Source organism: Lissotriton vulgaris, chromosome 2_1 (assembly GCF_964263255.1).
Source record: "Lissotriton vulgaris chromosome 2_1, aLisVul1.2, whole genome shotgun sequence".
NCBI classification, from domain to species: Eukaryota; Metazoa; Chordata; class Amphibia; order Caudata; family Salamandridae; genus Lissotriton; species Lissotriton vulgaris.
In genome coordinates this window covers 309000705-309020517 of record NC_141687.1, presented here as the reverse complement: position 1 = coordinate 309020517, position 19813 = coordinate 309000705, and the positions used below count along the sequence as shown (strand labels likewise).

General features: G+C 46.9%; 1 protein-coding gene across 1 annotated transcript in view; it reads left to right on the top strand.

Moving 5' to 3' along the window:
- Positions 1–2024: 2024 nt before the first annotated feature.
- The window catches only part of LOC147730242 (multidrug and toxin extrusion protein 2-like), an 832471-nt gene continuing 814682 nt past the window's right edge, over positions 2025–19813 (top strand). Inside the window, exon 1 of the mRNA XM_086955003.1 lies at positions 2025–2355. Within this exon, the coding sequence (XP_086811129.1) occupies positions 2188–2355 (168 nt within the window). The 5' untranslated portion in view covers positions 2025–2187. The remainder of the gene's footprint in view (positions 2356–19813) is intronic.

The following is a 19813-nucleotide window of genomic DNA, read 5'->3' as shown; positions in this document are numbered from 1 at the left end:
ACCCTGCTCCGACCCTCTTAATCTGAAGTGCGAACATTTCATGAATAAACAAACAGATTCTTCCTAAAATCAGGTACAAGACAAATAGGCCCTTTGAAACTGTTGATGTTCACGCCGTGCACTTGTAGGGAAATAGTTAACCTAACAATACATATCTGTGTTTTTACAGTAAACAAGGATGTTTTTATCAGTACCGGTCTAGCGCAACAATACGCCAATATCATACTTCCGCCAAAGGAGTGGCTTTATCATCCATTGGCAGTATTCCAGGTATTTCTTGCCAAAAACGGCTTATTACCAATTTTCAATTATAGTGTTTAATTAGTGAAAACCTTTAGGTACAGTCATGTGCGGTACCCAGCCTATTGTTTACAAGCTATTTTCGATATACTTGTCTAAATGCATTTTTGGTCAACTATGCATGTAACAATTTCTTTCATCAACTAGTAGTATCACTATTAGCCACCAGATAAACTTGCACGAATGAACTATTTGACGGACACAACATGTTAAATATCTGGCTGTTGTCACTCTGAGTTACGGCTTATCATTTTGGCTTATCATTGCAATTTAGTTTTTTTCTTTTGGTATCATTCAGACACAAAGGTTCTGTCGTTAGAATTTTACCAGACTTATTATCACACCTTTTTTCTGCAATAATTCAATATACAGGTGTTGGTAAGTTTTGGCGTTTTATACCAATTTCAATACCAATTTTAATATTAATTTCTTCAATATTATCATAGATAGTATATGGCACTCTTTAGCAAATAGTTAACCCCCCTCTTTTTTTCTGTGTCCCACAGCAATATTGGAACAACTTATCTGAATACACTTAAATAGGTCAAAATAGAAACCCTGACTTTTTGTAATAAGTATATGTATATTTAGACTATCGACTGGAGCTGAATCAGTTTTCCTCTTTTCTGTTGTGTATCTATGCACAAATTCGACTCTTTCTTTGGCATTTCTATGCTTCTCCTTTTCTCATTATGTTCTAACACAATGAGATGTAACATGTATTTTCTAAATTGCATTATGTCTTGCAAATAGCTACTATCTAAAAAAGACAATGAACTGATATAATGCGGTATATCATGTTTAAGCTATCAAAGTTCTGGCTCTAATGTTCAAAATAGAAAAATGTATTAATTGTGGTGCACTGCTTAAAATGGAGGAATATTTTATAACACTGTTTATCTGATTTTAGAAACATGATGGTTGTGTCCTGAGGAAGACACATTCAACGTGTTGAAACGCGTAGACGGAAACCATCTCCCTTCTGCATCATTGGGAACATTACCAATACATACTGCATGCACAAATGATATATCTATTGAAAGAAATATTTTTATTGTGTGTTTTTTAATTCATCATTATGTCAATGAACTTTTTCATGACATTTTATCAAACTTATTATATTGAATTTTCTATGTTATTCTAGTGCCTTATCATTATTTATTATTGTCTCGTTTCTTGAACTTTGCCAGCACTTATGGGTTGCCTGGGTTGTTTATTTGCCATTTACTGCTTAATTATATCTCCATGGTTGCATTCTGTGTGGGACAGTTTGTTCCAGTTTAACTGCAGGCTGGCAGCTGGAGCTGGTGGCTGGTGCTTGAACTAAATAAAGACTCTCAAAACTTACCTGTCTGAGTCTTTTCAACACAACCCCATTACCAACTCACACTGTTCCTCCGAAAAGCACTGTTTGTATCACATCACTGGGATAGCAAGAGGCATATAAATGGACTTTATTTTCAGGTATGTTCACACTGAAGTATAAATAAAACTCTAACTCACGCACTGGTTTTATTTTATGTGAAAACAGGAATCCCGTGATATATTGTAATTAACGTAGCTGACCGTAATCGCGTCCCTAACGGTATTTTTTTAGCAACATACTTGGCCTGCAGCAGCATGGATGTGGCTTGAGTGAGAATCGGTTATGCCCTGCGAAGACAGTCTACGTGGGCGTAACCCATTAGACGCGTACTGAAACGTACAGTGAATGAGGTGACGTCAGTGGGCAATGACTATACAAACTGCTGCCGACACACGTGCCCCTGCCACGTGCTGAGGTGGGTGGGTGGGAGGAGGTAGGGCAGGCGGGATGGGAATCATTTTTTTAGCCTGCTGCTTAGAACAATTGCAACATACAACCGTACTGCTATAGCTGTAGCGAAGATGGCGGAGTCGGACTCTGACCGGAGTAGCATGGGGCTGGGAACTGGTCTTGTGTCCTGGAGCCGAGGCCTGGGCTGCGGCCAGTGTTGTGGTCCGATGCTCCGCCGTGTTCTACCGCTGGAGCCATGGACGGAAGTTCGGGAGCTCTGCCATTTAGCCGGACCTGTGGTGAGAGACGAGTGGGGTTTTACGAGGTGAACGCTGTCTGTTTGATACACTGTGCGAGAGCTTACGGAGGAGGGAGATGCCTGGAAATGTCCCCGACTCTGCACGCTACTGTAGCGTACGTAACAACCGGCTTGATTGTGGATGTTTTCCTCGTACCGCCCCCCCTCTGCTGTAATACAGGATAACAAGGATGAACTATATTTCCATTATTTATTCTCTTAAATCGTACTATGTCTGCATTAATCGCAATGTTAGTGCTCCTGAGTTTCAAAAAGAGAAGGGAAATCCGGAGAGAAAATGACTCTCTTTAAAGGATTTCCCTTCCCCTACAACGCTCACCTGGCATGACGTCGTGCCGTAACCTCTCCACTAGTGCTGCAAATAAATGTACAGTATCACTACCGTCAAGCTTCTTTTATCAGCATAGCAGGTAATATTTAAGGACTGCCATGAAGACATGGATTAACCTGCATTGCAAAGTAGTGATACTGTGCCGATGACTGTCAGTTTATACAACAGCATTATGGTATGGCTGGGTCAGCAACCTGTAGTTGGCAAGTGGCCCATTATGTATGGTGACTTCTGTTAGTACCAGGTTTTGTGTTGTCTCACAGTTTTAAATAAAGACAACTAGCATAACCTGCATTGCAAAGTAGTGATACTGTGCCGATGACTGTCAGTTTATACAACAGCATTATGGTATGGCTGGGTCAGCAACCTGTAGTTGGCAAGTGGCCCATTATGTATGGTGACTTCTGTTAGTACCAGGTTTTGTGTTGTCTCACAGTTTTAAATAAAGACAACTGGCATGCAACAGTAGGTACAACACTACAAAGCATTATTTAATATTGATTGAGCTGCACTTCAATCAGCAGACTTAATGCTTTGTAAAGAAATATACTACAGTTCTTGTGGGAAACTGCAAAACAGAATTAAATTGTGTCAAAACATAAAAGTTGTGTGTTTTGGTTATATATTGTGATCATTCTGCTTAAACTAGTTTACTGCAAGAATGCTGCAAGAATGTAATCATAGTGAACTACTGACTAAGACTAAGTTAAGTATAGTTACTCACTAGAGAGGTATCCCCACACACCAAGGGAACAGGGTACTAGTGATCAGTAGAAAAATTGTACTTCACCTTGGAATCAGATAAACATAATCACTCGTGATAAAGTAACATTCACCTTCAGAGTCAATCACATACAGTAAGATTACATTCACCTATGGAGGCACATACATTCGCTCTCATGCATTCATTTCCATAAGCACCCTTCCAAAGTAAACTCATATGCCGCCAAAATTGAAATACAGCCTCATATGCTTTAACCCCTTCCATGCTCATGACGAGCTCAGCTCGTCATGAGGCACGGTTGAGCTGTGCTGATGACGAGCTGAGCTCGTCATGTAAAATGATAATTAAAAAAAAGTCAGCACAGGAGTGGAAAACACCTAGCAGCCAAGAGGTTAATTAAACAATATTATATAATAAAATAGTTGATACTCCTGATTCTGTAAACAATTCAATAGACCATAAACAATTCATGTAAAATGCAATATCCAAACCCCTACCCTAGATATATAAAAACAACAAGACTCTTAAAATCGCAAGATCAAACCCACAAATACGAACAGGGAGACACTCTTGCACAGTCGTTAAAGTGCTGTTGCATAGTCTGTTTCAATATTTGACATTGTGTTTTTGTCCCGGTGAGTACAGAAGTCAATTCATCTCTGTGACTCCTAGTGATTGGATCCAGTTCTAACCCAGCGTTGATCCGTTTCGGTGGATGTTATTAAATAAATCCCACCTTCTTCAGGACAATATTGTTTAGGGTATTGTTCTACCACATCAATATAGTAGACATTTTGTAGACCATCTAGAAGAAAGGGGGCTATATAGATACATACTATAAATTATTCATATTTCAAACTAATATAAAAAATATTCTTCACCCGGGAGTCCCTCTACTTCATCCAATTATTTATTCAAAAAAACATCATGTACTTTATCCTCGGCACAGATGCCTCATCCCTTTGGTGGCAATAACATCCCCTTTAATCAGTCCCAGGACATTCCAATTAAAATCGGGGGCAAGCCCATCTTTAAGTATAACCTACTCATTTGTAATGTACTTCATTTACACTCACCCTTTTGCTATGCTCGCAAAAATGAAAACCAGCAGCACTCTCCACTTCCCGTGGTATTCCCCACATTGTTCCAATGTAAGCTTATAAGTCGGGATATTTTGAACTCAAATCGATTAAAAAGGGCCTCTTTATAGTCCCTGATTGACAGGAGGAGGGTCCATATGAATAATCAGTTCCCTTTTGTTATCCATACCTCCTGTACATACTTGTCTCACTTATATTTTCATACCTTAAATAAAGACCGTTCACATGTTTCTGTGTACTTCTCAAGAAATCTCTGTGCTTTCCAGGATACCACAACCTTGCTCCTGAAGTTTTGATTTCTTTCCAATAACGCTAGTTGGGGGTCAATTATGATACTTCCTTGATTGAACTGCAGTTTGAAATATTAGAAACATCTTCTCACATCATAGGAGTAGTGTCAGACAGGGGGGAGGGGGGGTGAGCTCCAACCCCTAAGCGGGGAAAGATAAAACTGAAATTGGTAAATAGTAGAATACCCCATTCTAAACAGGTACCTGTCCACGTGTTGTATACTAAATCTTGATTAGAATACTTAAACTATGACTGGTTTAGCTATCAAAATCAGTATGATTTATAGAAAAAAACATTCATATGGTCAACATGACTTAGTGAGTTTAACTGACTTAATATACCTCCCTTCAATAGCGGTTCGTGAGGTGAATCTAAGCATAAAGGCAATTTAATTGAACCATCTAATGCACCCACCACTCATATTTATTTCTTACTAGCCGCTCAGCTTCTCTTGATTCTAGGGGATGCGGCTTATTAAGTCCACATGACTTAGTGAGTTATACCGACTGTTTGACCTGGCACCATTGGCGTGGGTCACCCTTCCATTTATTGCTGTTACCTCCTGTGTTTTTGCTGTGTGCTGGACTCTGTTTTGCTGGTCAAGATGCTTTGGGCACTTTGCCACTGCTGTTCAGTGCCAAAGTGCAAGTGATTTCTTTATAAATTGTTGTTATGGATTAGTGATTTCATGATTGGCATATTTGATTTACTTGTCAGACCCTAGTACAGTGCACTGTGTGCGCCCAGGGCCTGTAAATCAAATGCTGCTAGTGGGCTGCAGCACTGATTGTGCCACCCACTGAAGCAGCCTGTAAAATGTAACCCTGGCCTGCCATGTCAGAGCCTGCGTGCAGTCTGGGACTGCCATGTCGACTTGGCAAGTGCACACACTTACCAGTCCTTAAACCTTCCCTTTTCGACATATTAGCCACCCCTTAAGGTAGGCCCAAGGTACCCCAGTTGGTAGGCTGCATTGTCAGTGAAAGGTAGGACATGCCTTGGTGTGTGTGGCATGTCCTGATAGAGAAATAATGACAATTTCATTTTTCACTTTTGCAAGGCTACCTGTTCCCACAAGACAGAATGGAGAGTTTGTTTATAACATCTTATAGACATTACTGGCCCTGGGAACAAGGTAGAAAAAATAAGTGTACTCCACACCACCCCAGTTTGTACCCAGCCATATGCAAATCATTCTCTGTCATCATTAGACAGTCATAACTGGCAGGCACTAAGCCCCTCACAATCCTGGGCCCCAGTGTCACTGCTCACATTTCATTAATGATAGCAACTGCCTTGCGAAGCGGGCAGTCTCTGCTGCCCTTTGTTAAAACATAGACTCCCATCACCCCCACCTCATTTGTATAAGCTATTTTTATACTTTTAAAATAAAAAAAGAACCAATATTTCCCCATCTTTCTCAGGGGAAACTGTTTTAGTCCATTTGTAAATGAAAAAATTACCCCCCATATTTTTCCCTTCCTCTGGGCCGCCTCTTTGATGCTATCCAAGGATCCCACTTTTCTTTTTCGCAAAGACCATTACTCTTAGGCCCCAGTGGTCTGGAAAATGAGGGCTCTACAGCTGAATGTGACCCTGCTGGCCTCCTTCCTGTCAACCCCTGAACTCACCTGATAGGATATATGCATGTAAAGAGCGGTACAGGTTGGTGGGGTCTATGAAGACCAACATGTCCATTCATTTGTAGAGCACAGCACTGTCACCCCTGGGGGTATCTAGGCATTGGGGTGCAAGGTCTCAGTCTAAAAGCCAGGTCTTTAAGAAACCGAGGATAGAAACTAACAGACCAAGGCAAAACAGAGGGCAGAAAACAAGCAGAAAAGGCATAACCGAGCAGGAGAGGGCAAAATAAAGGGCAGAAAAACAAACCGATAAGGCCAAAGGGCAAAAAAACAAGCAGAAAAGGGCAAAACAGAGGGCAGAAATGCAAGCCAAAAAAGCAAAACCGAGCAGAAGACGACAAAAAAGGTTAGATAAAACAAGCAGGAAAGAGAAAACTGAGGGCAGAAAAACGAGAGCAAAAGGCAAAACGGGGCAGAAAAACAAACCAAAAATGCAAAACCGCAAGAAACGATTAGAGGAGGCTCAAACTGCAGAACGAAGACAGGCAGAGGGTAGCAGACTGAGGGCAAGCTAGAAGGAAGAATTGTCGCAGGGGAGCTGGCATGAAGATCTGCTCAATGGGATGTGGGGGCAGAAAAACTAGTTGAAGAGGCAAACTGAGAGCAGGAAAGGCAAAACGGAGGGCAGAAAAGAAACAGAAAAAGACAAAACAGAGGGCAGAAATATTAGCAGAAAAGGCAAAATGGGGCAAGAAACGAGCAGAGGAGTCATAAACCAGGTAGCAGGTAGACCGGCAGCAGAGAGTAGCGGACTGCGGGGAGAACGGTCACAATGTGAGCTGGCACAAGAGTTCTCACGCTTTGTTTTTTGCAGAAATTAGAGGTTTGTGCAGAGGACGCAGAGGGGCACTCCAGGAGGTGCAACCTACGATATGTATTCCCGAAAGTGCCAAGGGCCCAGCACCCAAGCTATTCCTAAAAAGATGGTTTAGAGATAAGATCCCGGCTACTGCCCTGTCATCTGTGTTTACAGTGGAAAGGGATCACAACTCACTGGCACTGCCTCCATCCAGTAGATCCAGCAGGATGATGCCTCCTGTCTACAGAGCCAGGTCAATAACTTGCCTGCCTTGTTGCCATCATCATAGAGTCAATGCTGTGTTGCCAGCAATTGGTTACAATCCTCTCCTGTGGCCAGGTCTCGATATGTGTGCCGTGGCACCTTGAGGGAGCATAGAGCAGTGGGATCTGTATGGGCCCAGGGGCGTTCTCAAGGGGCCACGATCTGTTGTTCCAGACCCTCAATCTCTGCCACCTCTTTTTGTTCTGAGCAAGCGTGTTCTGCACCTTGCCCACAGCAGTTTTGTACGACTCCCACAAAACTACAGCTAAATCAACCGATCCCTGATTCTCCCCAAAATACATCCGAGTCCACTGTAATTTTGTTTGCCACCTCGGTTTCCCTCCGGTCCCATGCATTCAGTCTCCAACTCCCTCATTGTGGACGACCCACGCCCTTCATAGTGACCCAAAGCCGGGAGACATCCAGCAGGCCTAGAGCCAGATAGTCCGCTTCCGGAACCCTAATCACCACTCCCGTGGGGACAAAGCGCTAATCAGGCAAGGAAAACATCCCATGCACTCCGTAAAAGTAGGAGTAGCTCCTGCGTGAGGGGTGGTGGCATCTCCCCAAGTCACTGAGGCCATGGCCAAGGTGGTTTCCAGAAGGAACACAGCCACCTGGTCTTATACCAACTGCTGAAAGCGAGGTGGTACATAGACACAATCCAACGTTGGGGGCGCCATGCCCCAGACTCGCTTAATTCCAATATATCGTCCATGTTAGTCAATCCTGGTGTGCAATAAAAAGCCTTTTTAGGGGCTCACTGATGCATCGGTCCTTAAACCAACAAAGAAGAGATTGGCACGGAAGCTGTACTATTAAAGAGAATACATTTATTAACCTCACCTGAGGGAGACTACGTCAATACGGTACTCTCAGGCCACTGTATGAGGTAGCCCATGGAGTATAGAAACCATGGGCCTTTTATGGCCAGTTTATACCAGAGTAAGCATGAAGACTCAGAAAGAGGCGGTACAAGTATACACAAGAATAGTTATTTTACATATATGGACTAACAGAAAATAATTAGTTAACAAAGTAGGAGTAGTTGCTATGATTAGTTAAAATAGCCTGACAGTTACTTGAAGAGCAGGCGCATTCTAGAATCTACAGGCCTTTCTGAGCATGTGCAGTCCTCTGGCTCAGTGCTAAAGGAGTTAACTGTAACTGATGACTCAAGCAGAATACAAAGGTAGGCAACAGGGAAGAGGGAGAAAGCACATGGTGAGCACATGGCTAGCTAAAATGGCTGCTACAAACAAAATGGCTTCAGCTCATGCTAACAGCGATTTCAGCTAGTTTTCACACTGGTTATGGAGATTGTACACATGGGCTGTTTTCTGACCAGTATCTCCACTCCCCTTAAAGTGGAGGCAAATCCGCATGTGCTAGGACAGTGTAGGTACCTTTACACAGGAAACAACACTTTGTCCCCCTCAGATGTGTCTCCCGAAGTAAAATGCTATCGGGGCATTGGCGTCTTGTATACTGCAGAACCAAACCTCGCTTCACCTTGTTGCCCAGCCCATTGACATTCCAGGACAAGTTATGGAGGCATTGTATGCCATGTAACCTATCCTGCATTGTGTGGTGTTGACCAGCGGGCAGGAGCAGCCCCCTCCGGCTTCCTGGCTGATGTGGTGTAGTGACGCATAGTCTACTTTCTATCTAAACTAGAACCCTTCATACTCACCCCAAACTGACATCCTTTACACCGCTCTCCCGCCTCCCCTCACAGATGTGAAGAACCTATCAACTGCACACTCATTTGTACATAAGGCAAGAGAGGTATGTCGCCTACCCACAGCCCCTAACACCCAAGCAGTGTCCAACCTAAAATGGGGTTGATAAAAGAACAACACCCACTCTCACCCAAAATTTACCAGTTTACCAGAGTCTAATTGCCAATAGTCCCGGCAGTGGTCTCCGAAGGACATCTCTCTCATCCACCATAGGTCAGCCAGGCAGTCCCACCTCAGTCGATACTCAGCCAGAGAGGGCCAGTGGAACATCACTGAACCTGTGCCAGTGGACAACTTTACGTGAAACAAAGCAGAGAGTTCAGTCAGACTTTTTTTCTTCTTTTTTTTTCCTTAAACTTTTCATTGGTACGTGTATGATAGTTTTTACATACAGAGATTGAATTTATAACCCATGCCTGGCCCTTCGAGGACCGCGAAAGGTAGTTCCATTCCAAACTGTTGAATGCCATTCTGGCGTCTAAGGACCGGTACGCTGATTGTTCTGTTGGGCATTTTTCCGTCTGGTGGGTATGCCAAATAGCCTGCAGAGATTTAATCTAGTTTCGCCTGTGAGGCTTAAACCCCGATTGGTCTGGGTGTATAAGTGATGTGATCACACTGGCCAGTCGCATAGACAGGAGTTTAGTCAGCACCTTAAAACCTCATAGTTTAGTAGTGAGATCGGTCTGTACAACCTACACTTCATTGGTGGTTTGCCTGTTTTTGGTATTACCGTGATTACCGCTGTCCTTTGATCGGCTAGAAGTATGCCCTCTTGTTGTGCCGGTTCAAACATATTTGGTAAGTGTTCTGCAGTTATGTCCAACATAGTTTTATACATTTACACAGGAAGTCTGTTCGGCCCTGCAGCTTTCCCTGATTGAAAGGCTTTGGACTCTGATATCATTTCTTCAACAGTTGGGTCACTCTCTAGCATCTGCCTGTCTTCCTCTGAGAGTCTTGGAAGGGAAATGTCACACACAATTTCCATGCAATCCCATTCTGTATGTGTCTATTGGGATGTGTACATCACTTCATAGTGTCTGGCAAACTCCTCCGCTATTTCCGCTGCAGTTTCAAATGTACCTCCCTTTTCATCTACCAGTCCAGGAAGTCATCCCCCACAAGTTGTCTAACCAGGACAGCAATTTTTTTTTTACATGTTTTTTGATGATCAGACCCACAACACAGCTCAGACATCGTATCACTTGGTAATTATACAATGTTTAAAGTCCATATCTCCTGCATCCAGGACACACAGTTAATACAGTATTGTTGACATGCCATGTTTGGTATCGCCAGTTACAACCCATATACACTCCATCATAATGTACATCTCAATTTGTGATGTCCACTGAAATCACTATATCTGCCGAGGCGTGAGAGGGTCTCCCATACACTTTATTTTGCAGTGAGCGTCTATTCATCTGCTTTTACAGATTTTAAGTACTATATGAGCGGGTCCCAAAAGTCTTTTGGGCCAGATGCGTCCGACAGTTCTTCTGCAAAGGCTTCTAATTGCTCTTTGCAACATTTTATTAATTTTATTTATTTACTTGAAAGGTTTTAAATAGCGCTGGCTATACCCAAGGGTATCAGAGCGCTTCACATCAGCATTGAATATAGGGAGACTAAAATAACAATAAACAGTATATGAAGAAAATTACATCAGACATCATATGAAAATAAAGGCATAAGTAAAATAATAAGCAGAATATGGAGCAAATTACAACGGATATCATGAAATAAAGGGCATAAATAGAATACCGTACTGAGTGTCATGCATATTTTGTAATAGATAGCAGATTATTATGACCGTGTGACAATGGGGAAGGTAAGCTATACAATGTAGAAGGGAGGACATGGTATACAGGTTCCTGGGGGGGCGACGGTCTGCAATGGGGGGGGTCTAGCATCTAGTTAACCCAAGAAATTAGTGAGGTGGTGGATTTTAAGGTCTTTTTTTAAGCTGTCAAAGGAGGGGTTGCATTGGAGGTCTTTGGGGAGGGCGTTCCAGATGGTAGGGGTCTTGCCTGAGAAGGATCGGGATTTCGATGCGCTTTTTTTTAGAAGAGGTGGAATGAGCAGAAGGGTGTTAGTGCTTTTCAGCGATCTGGTGCCGCCAGCTTTTTTGAGTTTCGATGAGAGATATGTTGGAGAGTTCCGATAGAAGCCTTTGTGTGTGATATACGCAATTTTGTAGGAAGATCTGCCTTCGATGGGGAGCCATTTGAGGGTCTTAAGGGTAGGGGAGATGTGGTTAAAACGTTTACTGTTGGTTGTTAATCTAGCTGCGAGGATGAGGGCGGATTTGATGGGGGTGAGGTGGATTTTGGGAGTACCGGACAGAAGGGCATTCCCGTAATCAATTTTAGATAGGACCAGCGATTGGATAATTAGTTTGAAGTCATTGGCTGGGATAAAAGGTTTGACTTTTTTAAGGTAGTGAAGAGTGCACTTTTAGCTGAGTTCTTAACATGAATGTTTAGTGTGAGTTTATTAGTGATGGTGATACCGAGCGATTTGACAGACTCTGTGAGGGAGAGATGGCAGTTTAGGGCATTGAGGTCAGCGATCCATGTTTGGATTTGGAGAGAGTTGTTTTGGGGAGAGAAGAGAATGATCTCGTTTTTGTTAGTGTTGAGTTTAAGATGGTTGTTATGAAACCAGGTTTGGATTTTGATTAGTGTAGAGTTAAGGTGAAGGATATCTGCATGTGATTTAATTTTATAGTACAGTTGTGTCATCCGCTTAAAGGTGGTAGTTAATATTTGCTTGTTTAAGTATAAGGGTAAGGGTAAGGGGTTCTATAAAGAGGTTGAAGAGGGCCCGGGGAGAGGATGGATCCTTGAGGGACACCTAGGGAGACAGGAGTAGGTTTAGAGAGGCTGTTCTGAATTTTAATTTGTTGTGTTCTGTGTTGGAAGTATGATGTGAACCAGCTAAGGCCAGTGCCATTAATGCCGAAGCAATCTTTGAGTGTGTTGAGTAAGGTGGGATGGTAGACTGTATCGAAAGTAGCAGTAAGGCCAGGGAGAATAAGTAGATAACATACACTTAGCCCTGGACAAAGGGGAGTGCTGTCTACTATGTTTAGCAATGAGGTTTCGGTGCTGCAGCCTTTGCGGAAGCCAGATTGAAGGGGGTTAAGGTTGAATGTGTCAATGTAATTGTCCAATTGGAGGAGGGCGGATTTTTCAAGGGCTTTGTAGAGGAGTGGGAGATTGGAGACAGGGCGGAGATTGTTAGGGTCATTGGGGTCAGCTTTAGGGTTTTTGGGGATGTGGGTGATTTGTCCGAGTTGAAGTGAAGTGGGACCTTTTCCTGTTGCAAGGGAGGTGTTAATGATGATGGTCCAGTATGAGACAATAACGTGTTTGAGATCTTGGACTAGTGTGGACTGGAGAGGGTCTTTAGTGTGGGAGGATGGTTTGAGTTTAGTTTAGGATGCTGAAGACTTCTTGTTCAGGGACGGGGAGGAAATTGTGCCATGAGGCATTATTTTTAGGTGGTGGGATACTGGGGAGAGGATCGGGGGGATGAGCGATGGGAGGGGGAGTGGATGAATCTGAGGTGAGTTTGTAGGGAGAGGAGGATAGAGGGTGGGAATCCAGGGGAGTTGTTGGGTGGGTGGGGGTAGAGGGTGGAGGAAATCGCGGTCGATTTTTGGCGAATTGTTTTTTGTTTTTGTTTTTTTGCTGAAAAAGTTGGCGATTTCTATGCATTTACTAATGGAGGCCACCGGGTTAGGCAGTGCAGGGGAGGTTTGATTTCTAATAATGTTGAACAGTTCCCTGGGTTGATTTATGGCACGGGAGAGTTGAAGACGTAAGCAAGAGGCTTTCTTGGAGAAGATGTGTTTTTTTGTAGGACGTTCTGGCATTTCTAAGGAGAGCAAGATGGGAAGGGGAAGGGTCTTGTCTCCCAGTTCTTCCAGCCAGTCTTAGGGAGCGCCTTTCTTTATTAAGGTCAAGGGTGAACCATTGTTTAGAGGGCACATTTCGTTGCGTTCTCGTTTTTAGGGGGGGGCGAGCTTGTCTAAGACCTGAGAGAGTTTTATTAAAGTGCTCGGTGAGTTCATTTGCATTGGAGGAAGATGGTGGTGCCACCGAGATGGGATTGGAGCTCATGCTCTAACACTCCAGGGGGGATTTGCCTAAGATTTCTGGACACAGTTGTAGTCTTAGTGTTTTGCTTGGTGGAGGGTGGGGCTGGGAGGGAGATATTGAACAGGATAAGATGATGGTCAGACCAGTCAATGGGGATGATGTTGGATAAGGATCTTAGATCAGGCTTGGAGATGATGGCGTCTAGAGTAGCTCCTTTAGCGTGAGTGCTGGCATTGCAAATCTGCTTGAGGTCACTAATCTCTAGAAGGTTGTTGAGAAGGATTATTGAGAAGGATTATTGTAGGGTTACTGCGTTCATTCCAGTGGAGGTTAAGATCTCCAAGGAAGATATCATTGGAGTTAGAACAAAGTAGCGAAGTGGTGATAAGATCAGATAGTTCTTCTGCAAAAGGGGAGTGTTCGCCAGGAGGGTGGTATATGTTATGGAGTCTAATCGAAGGGACGTTTTTTATTTTAAGTTTGGCTCCCAAGTATTCAGTAGTTCTTCTTGAAAAATTATTGCAAGCCCCCCCCCCCCCTATTTTATTAGGTCCGTCATGTCTGAGAATAAAGTAGCCAGGAGGGGCAGGAGGGCAAGGATTGGTGTGGAGTGGTCTTTGAGCCACGTCTCAGTAAGGAAGGCAATGTCTGGATCCTCGTTGAGGATGGTTTCGGAGATTTCCGTCGCATGACAAACCGCTGAGCGGCAGTTCACGAGCATGCAGGTCAGGGGTTTAGGTTTGGGATTAAGGGCAGGGAGGAGTTGAATGCTGGTGAGTTGAGGGGGGGGGGTCTGGGGGAGCTCTGGGACTCCGGGTTTCCTCAGGTTCCCATGATGACAGGAATGTTGGAGTGAGGGGGGGAAGGGTCAGAGGGTGGGAGAGTGTTAAGGTAGTCATTGCATAGGGCAGAGAGATCAGGGGCGGAGTAGGTATTTGAGGTGCGAAGGGTCTGTCAGGGTGGGGAGCAGGTGCTTAGTCGACCAAAAGTTGGAGTAAGGGTGTATTCTGCGCCTAGGGTTGGGAGCAAAAGGCCAAGGGGGGCAGTTACAGTGTTTGATGTATTTTATCTGGTTGAAGTCTTTTCTGAGCAGTGTTAGTTTAGGGGTTAAGGTATAGAGATTGTAGTCAAGTTTACGCAGTAGAGGATGGAGGAAGGGGAGGGCGATGTGGGGGGGTCTCTGGACAGAAGGACGGGGAAAGGGCACATTGGCTAGGTAGGGAGGCTGGAAAGCGTGGTGTGGTAGTTTTAATGGGGGATGATATGGGAGGTACTGTGGTGAGGGGAGAATGGGGAAGGCCTGGGGATGTGAAGGGTTAATGGGCCGGAGAGGGGGGGTTAGGATCGATAATCGCTGGACTTGTGAAGGGAGAGGGGGAAAGGGGGGTAGGTGGAGGCAGAGTATTTGGGACAAGGGGAGAAGCGGAAGCAGTGGGTGGGTTGGACGTGTAGAGTGTGAGGGAAGGGGTGGAGGTAAGCGGGGTAGTGTGATGGAGGACTAGGGAAGAGGGGAGGAGGAGTAATAAGGAGGGTATGGGGTGTCAGACTTTGACGGCTATTAGGGGGTGTGGGGGTTTGGAGGGGTGTAATATGGAGGCGATGGGGGATGAAACAGGAGAGGGGGGACGGGGAGGAGTGTCAAGGAGGAGCTGAGAGCGTCTATCAACATTGTGTGCGAAATACTCTGCGATAGCCTATCTCAGCTCCGTCCGGAACACCTGATCTAGCATTGCGGATTCCTGTGCGCAACTGTCTGTCCAATAGTCTATCCTAGACCATGTATTGTGAATTGTGGAAATGCAGGTCCCCTCCCTGTGCATCGTATTTCGCAGTCACCATAAGTCCACCATCCCCCATTCCTCCATACCTTCTCTGAGCATCTTGGCTTCTTATTTGCTGTATATGTCATTGCATGTGAACCTATCTAATACTGGGTCCAAACATGTATTCAAATCTCCTCCCCAGAGTATTTCTTCAGGTTACAGCAGCCATCATTTTGCCCAGACTTGTGCAAAAAATGCAGGGTCATCAGTGTTCGGGTCATATGTATCAATTAAAGTCAATATGGTGCCTCCAAAATTCCCTTCGACTATGATGTATCATCCCTGACTGTCTACGTTGAGTGTATTATGGTAAATTGGATGCCGGGTGCGCTTAACTAGTAGTATCACTCCCTCCAGCATAGGCGGAATAAGAGGAGGCAATCCGGGTGGGCGCCCAGCGAGCACCCATTCTTATTTATGAGAATTCAGTGAGATGGGTTTCCTGGAGACAGGCTACCTCCACCCATGGCCATCCACTCGTTATAGTGACAGAATGTGTGGACTTTTGTTGAAAGGATCTCATTATACCAATGACGTTATCTGCTGTGATCGTGTCTTTGATCATTGTTTTCCCCTTTACCCCCTACCTCCCCCACCCACTCCGTTACCCCAGTTGCAGTGGAGACATTACCCAGACACTGGTTTCCCCTCCCACCCCCCCCCCCCCCCCCAACAGTCCCCACTTAGCTTCAGAAACGTGGTATGTTATACACATGTGGGTAGGAGCGGCCGGCCGATAAGCCCAGTGATGGGATACCTGGGGGCCGCGTATTTCTAGTATGTATTTGCCTCAACATAATTACATTTAGCATCTGAAAACGGCTTTGTCCCCTGACCAACACAATTTCACTCTAAAACTCCTAATCACATCTAATGTCCTTAAATTTAACTTTGTAACAATGTTCATGCAGTTATCTTATGTAATTACACTCATTTGGGAGGGATGAAGGGGGCAATCAAGACCGACTACCATTTTGTGTGTAAAAGGCCGCTTTATTTGAAACAGGTGCACATCACATGTATTACCAACTGGCAACCGCCTCACAAAACTAACACCTCTCTAAACATCGAGTTACCTGACCCCTTAGGTTTGTGTCTCCCTCCACCCCTACGATCCCCACATGATACAATCCCCCCACCCTGCATATACAGATATACAATTCCATAACATCATTTTTTGTATCCATTTTCTCCTCTACATCTTAACTCCAAACCCTGTCAAACCTGCAGACCTATCTGCCTTATTGCAACTGTAACTAAGCCCCTCTAATGTAACTCCAAAACTGTTTTCCCTTTCCCCGCTCCCGCTCCCCAAATCCCCAAACATCATTATAAAGACCCGAACTCCAGCCAAACTTGGCCAACATCAACCCAAACTCCGCCACCCAGGGAAAGCGGGGTAGGTGATTACACCTCATCCCCCCTTTCCCTGCCCCCCCCCCACCCCGTCACTTCCGCGCACGTGACCAACCCATCACTCCCGTCGCACCCCCAACAACTTCGCCAATACCTCCCGAAGCTCCAACAGGTATAGGTCCATTCCCATCCGGGACAAATGCACACCATCTCCCCTAAACATCTCCGGCGCATCATACTTGATGTCCCTGTGCCATATGCGCGTGAAACCCAAATGACGACAAAAACGCACCATTTCCACATTTATCTTACGCCTCGCCCTATCCACCGCCTGCGGCTTCACCGCTCCCCGCCACACTCTGCGCGGTACCAACTCGGTCCACACCACCGTACACCCCGCCCAACACCTGCGCAGCTCCGCCAGATCCCGCCGCATCGCCCTTATCAGCACCAGGCCTGTCTCCTGTACCAGGTCGTTCTCCCCCAAATGGAGGACCAACACGTCGGGGCACCGCCCCCGCACACTAAACCATTCAGGGTTGTGACCAGTTCCTTCCACCTCATCCCCCCCCTCCCGGACCAACACACCTTGAACAAATCAGGATTGAACCCCAAACCATCCCCAAAATAGCTGTTTTGCGCCTGCAGCTTCGCCCTCTTCACAAACGAGTGACCCACAATCCAGATCAACATCTCTCGGGACGAGGGTCCCGCCACCGAACCTGGAAGTAGAAACATATGTCAATCAACACTGTCCCCCCAATTCCAAACCGCGCGCCTCCGCAGGGTCTGCGCGGCGCACATAGCGTTGATAACAATCTGATGTCCACCTACCCAGGCGCATGATGGCCCCCCTCCCCTGCCCCCGTCGGTGTGCTTCGGATGCCGCCCCTATTCGAAAGGAATGCGTGCCAAAATGTCGCCCATCCACTCCCAATTTCGCCAATGCCTTCCGCAACACTCCCAACAACTGACGCCCCGTCGCCCCCTTTCCATTCGCGTGCTGAAACACCAGACCATTCGCACCCCCCACCGCCCTCCATCTCTTGCCCCAAACCACCGGGCACTCAGAGCCCTCTCTCCCCTGTTCCATGGTCACCCAGGCCCCCACACTCCTCTGGTCCGTCTTGGACTTACGCAACCACAAGCGCACTTCCGACTGCTCCACTCGGACCTCCGTCCACTCCACACCCCGCTCAGCCTTGGAGCCCAAAAGCTCTGACACCCGGAAGGCCCCAGCAAACATCCACACCATCAGCGTCCCAAACAAGCATGCTTCCCTGTCATCCTTGCACACGAGCGGCAGCAACAACACCACTCTGCCCAGAAGTTCCACGGACACCGGCTGCCGCACCTCCCCCCCACCCCCCCCCCCCCCGCCCGCATTCCCGCGCCCAACCCTCCAACATCCTGGACCCCAATTCACCTGCGGACGGGGCATATCCCCACAGAAGCTTACCCATGAAACTGATCCCCGCCAGCTTACCCGCTATCGTCACTCTCGACAACCCCCGTCCAATCAATTCCAGCAAGTATTGCACCACCTCTTCCTGCCTGTCCCTGCCCGGCGGCCGCCACCGCGCCCCATTCGCCACAAATTCCCCCCAGGCTGCCACATACGCTGTCCTGGTTGACTCCGCCAAGGATCCTAGAACCAGCTGCAACATCCGGTGTTGCCTATGTCCCACATCCGCGCCGGCAGTGGAGTCGGGTCCCGTTCCGCGTCCTTGGCTAACCCACGGAATCTCCCCCACTGCGAACGAGACAGAGCGTCCGCAATGTCATTGTCAACTCCAGGGACATGTACCGCGCGAAAAGCAATATCATGGCGCAAACAGCCCAGCACAAACACCCGCAGCAGCTTCAGCACTTGCTCATCCCTGGCGGACTGGCGATTCACCACCTGCACCACCGCCATATTGTCCACATTGAACGTCACTCGCCGATGCGCCAGCACCTCTCCCCACAGCCAGATCGCCACAATCAAAGGGAAGAGTTCCAGAAACTCAATGCTCCTCCCGCCCCCAGACCACTCCGGGGGCCACCTCTCTGCGCACCACTTCCCGTTCCAGTAGAGCCCGAAACCTTCGCTACCCGCCGCGTCCGAGAAGATCTGCACATCCCACACCAAGTCCACGTCCCGCTGTAAGGGCACTCCGTTGAACTGGTGCAGGAAAAAACGCCACATCCGCAAATCCTCCCGCACCCCCGCCGACACGCGCACGCGATGATGTGGAGGCCTCCGCCCCGCCAAAGCCCGGCCCAGGCTTCTGCAGAACGTCCTACCGACCCGCACCACCCTGCACGCGAAGTTGAGGTGCCCCAGCAGCACTTGCACGTCCAACACTGCCACCTTATGTCTGGCCACCATCACCTGCAGCAGCCTCAGCATCTGTTGCTTTTTGTCCGCCGGCAGCCGTGCTTCCATCCTTTGTGAGTCTATCTCGATGCCCAAGAATGACAGCGCCGTGCCTGGCCCCACTGTCTTCTCCGGTGCCAGCGGCACCCCCAGGTCCACCATGATCTCCAGAGCCACCTGGCAGTTCGTGGAGTCCGGCGCCCCGACCAAGAAAGTCATCCAGGTAGTGCGTGACTCCTTGGTGACCCGTGCGCTCCGTAAAAAAACACTGCAGGAACGTGCTAAAACATTCAAAAAGCGCGCAGGACATTGAGCAACCCATCGGCAGCGCCTTGTCCACATACCAGCGGCCGTGAAACTGGATCCCCAGTAGGCCCCAGTCGTCTGGGTGAACAGGCAGTAACCGGAAAGCCGACTTGATGTCACATTTGGCCATCACTGCGCCTCTTCCCTCCTTCACCACCAATGCCATCGCCGCTTCCACCGAGGAGTACACCACTGTGGCCTCGCTCTCACTGATAAAATCATTGACAGACCCGCCGTCCGGCCACGACAAATGTTGTATGAGCCGGAACTGCCCTGCCTCCTTCTTGGGCATAACGCCTATAGGTGACACAATCAAGTCCGGCATCGGCCAGTCCTCAAAAAGCCCCGCCATGCGCCCCTCTTGCACTTCCTTGTCCAGTTTAGCCTGTATCACCTCAGGGTGTTCCCGCGCTGACCGCAAATTGTCTGCCCACCGACGCACCCGAGGACCCTCGTAACCCAGCCGAAAACCATCTCGAAAACCGCACCGTAGACGTTCCGCGGCCCCCGCGTCTGGGTAATTGCGTAGGGCCGCCGTCAACTTATCCACTCTAACCGGCGTATGAGCCCTTCGGCCCAGGCCCTTTACCA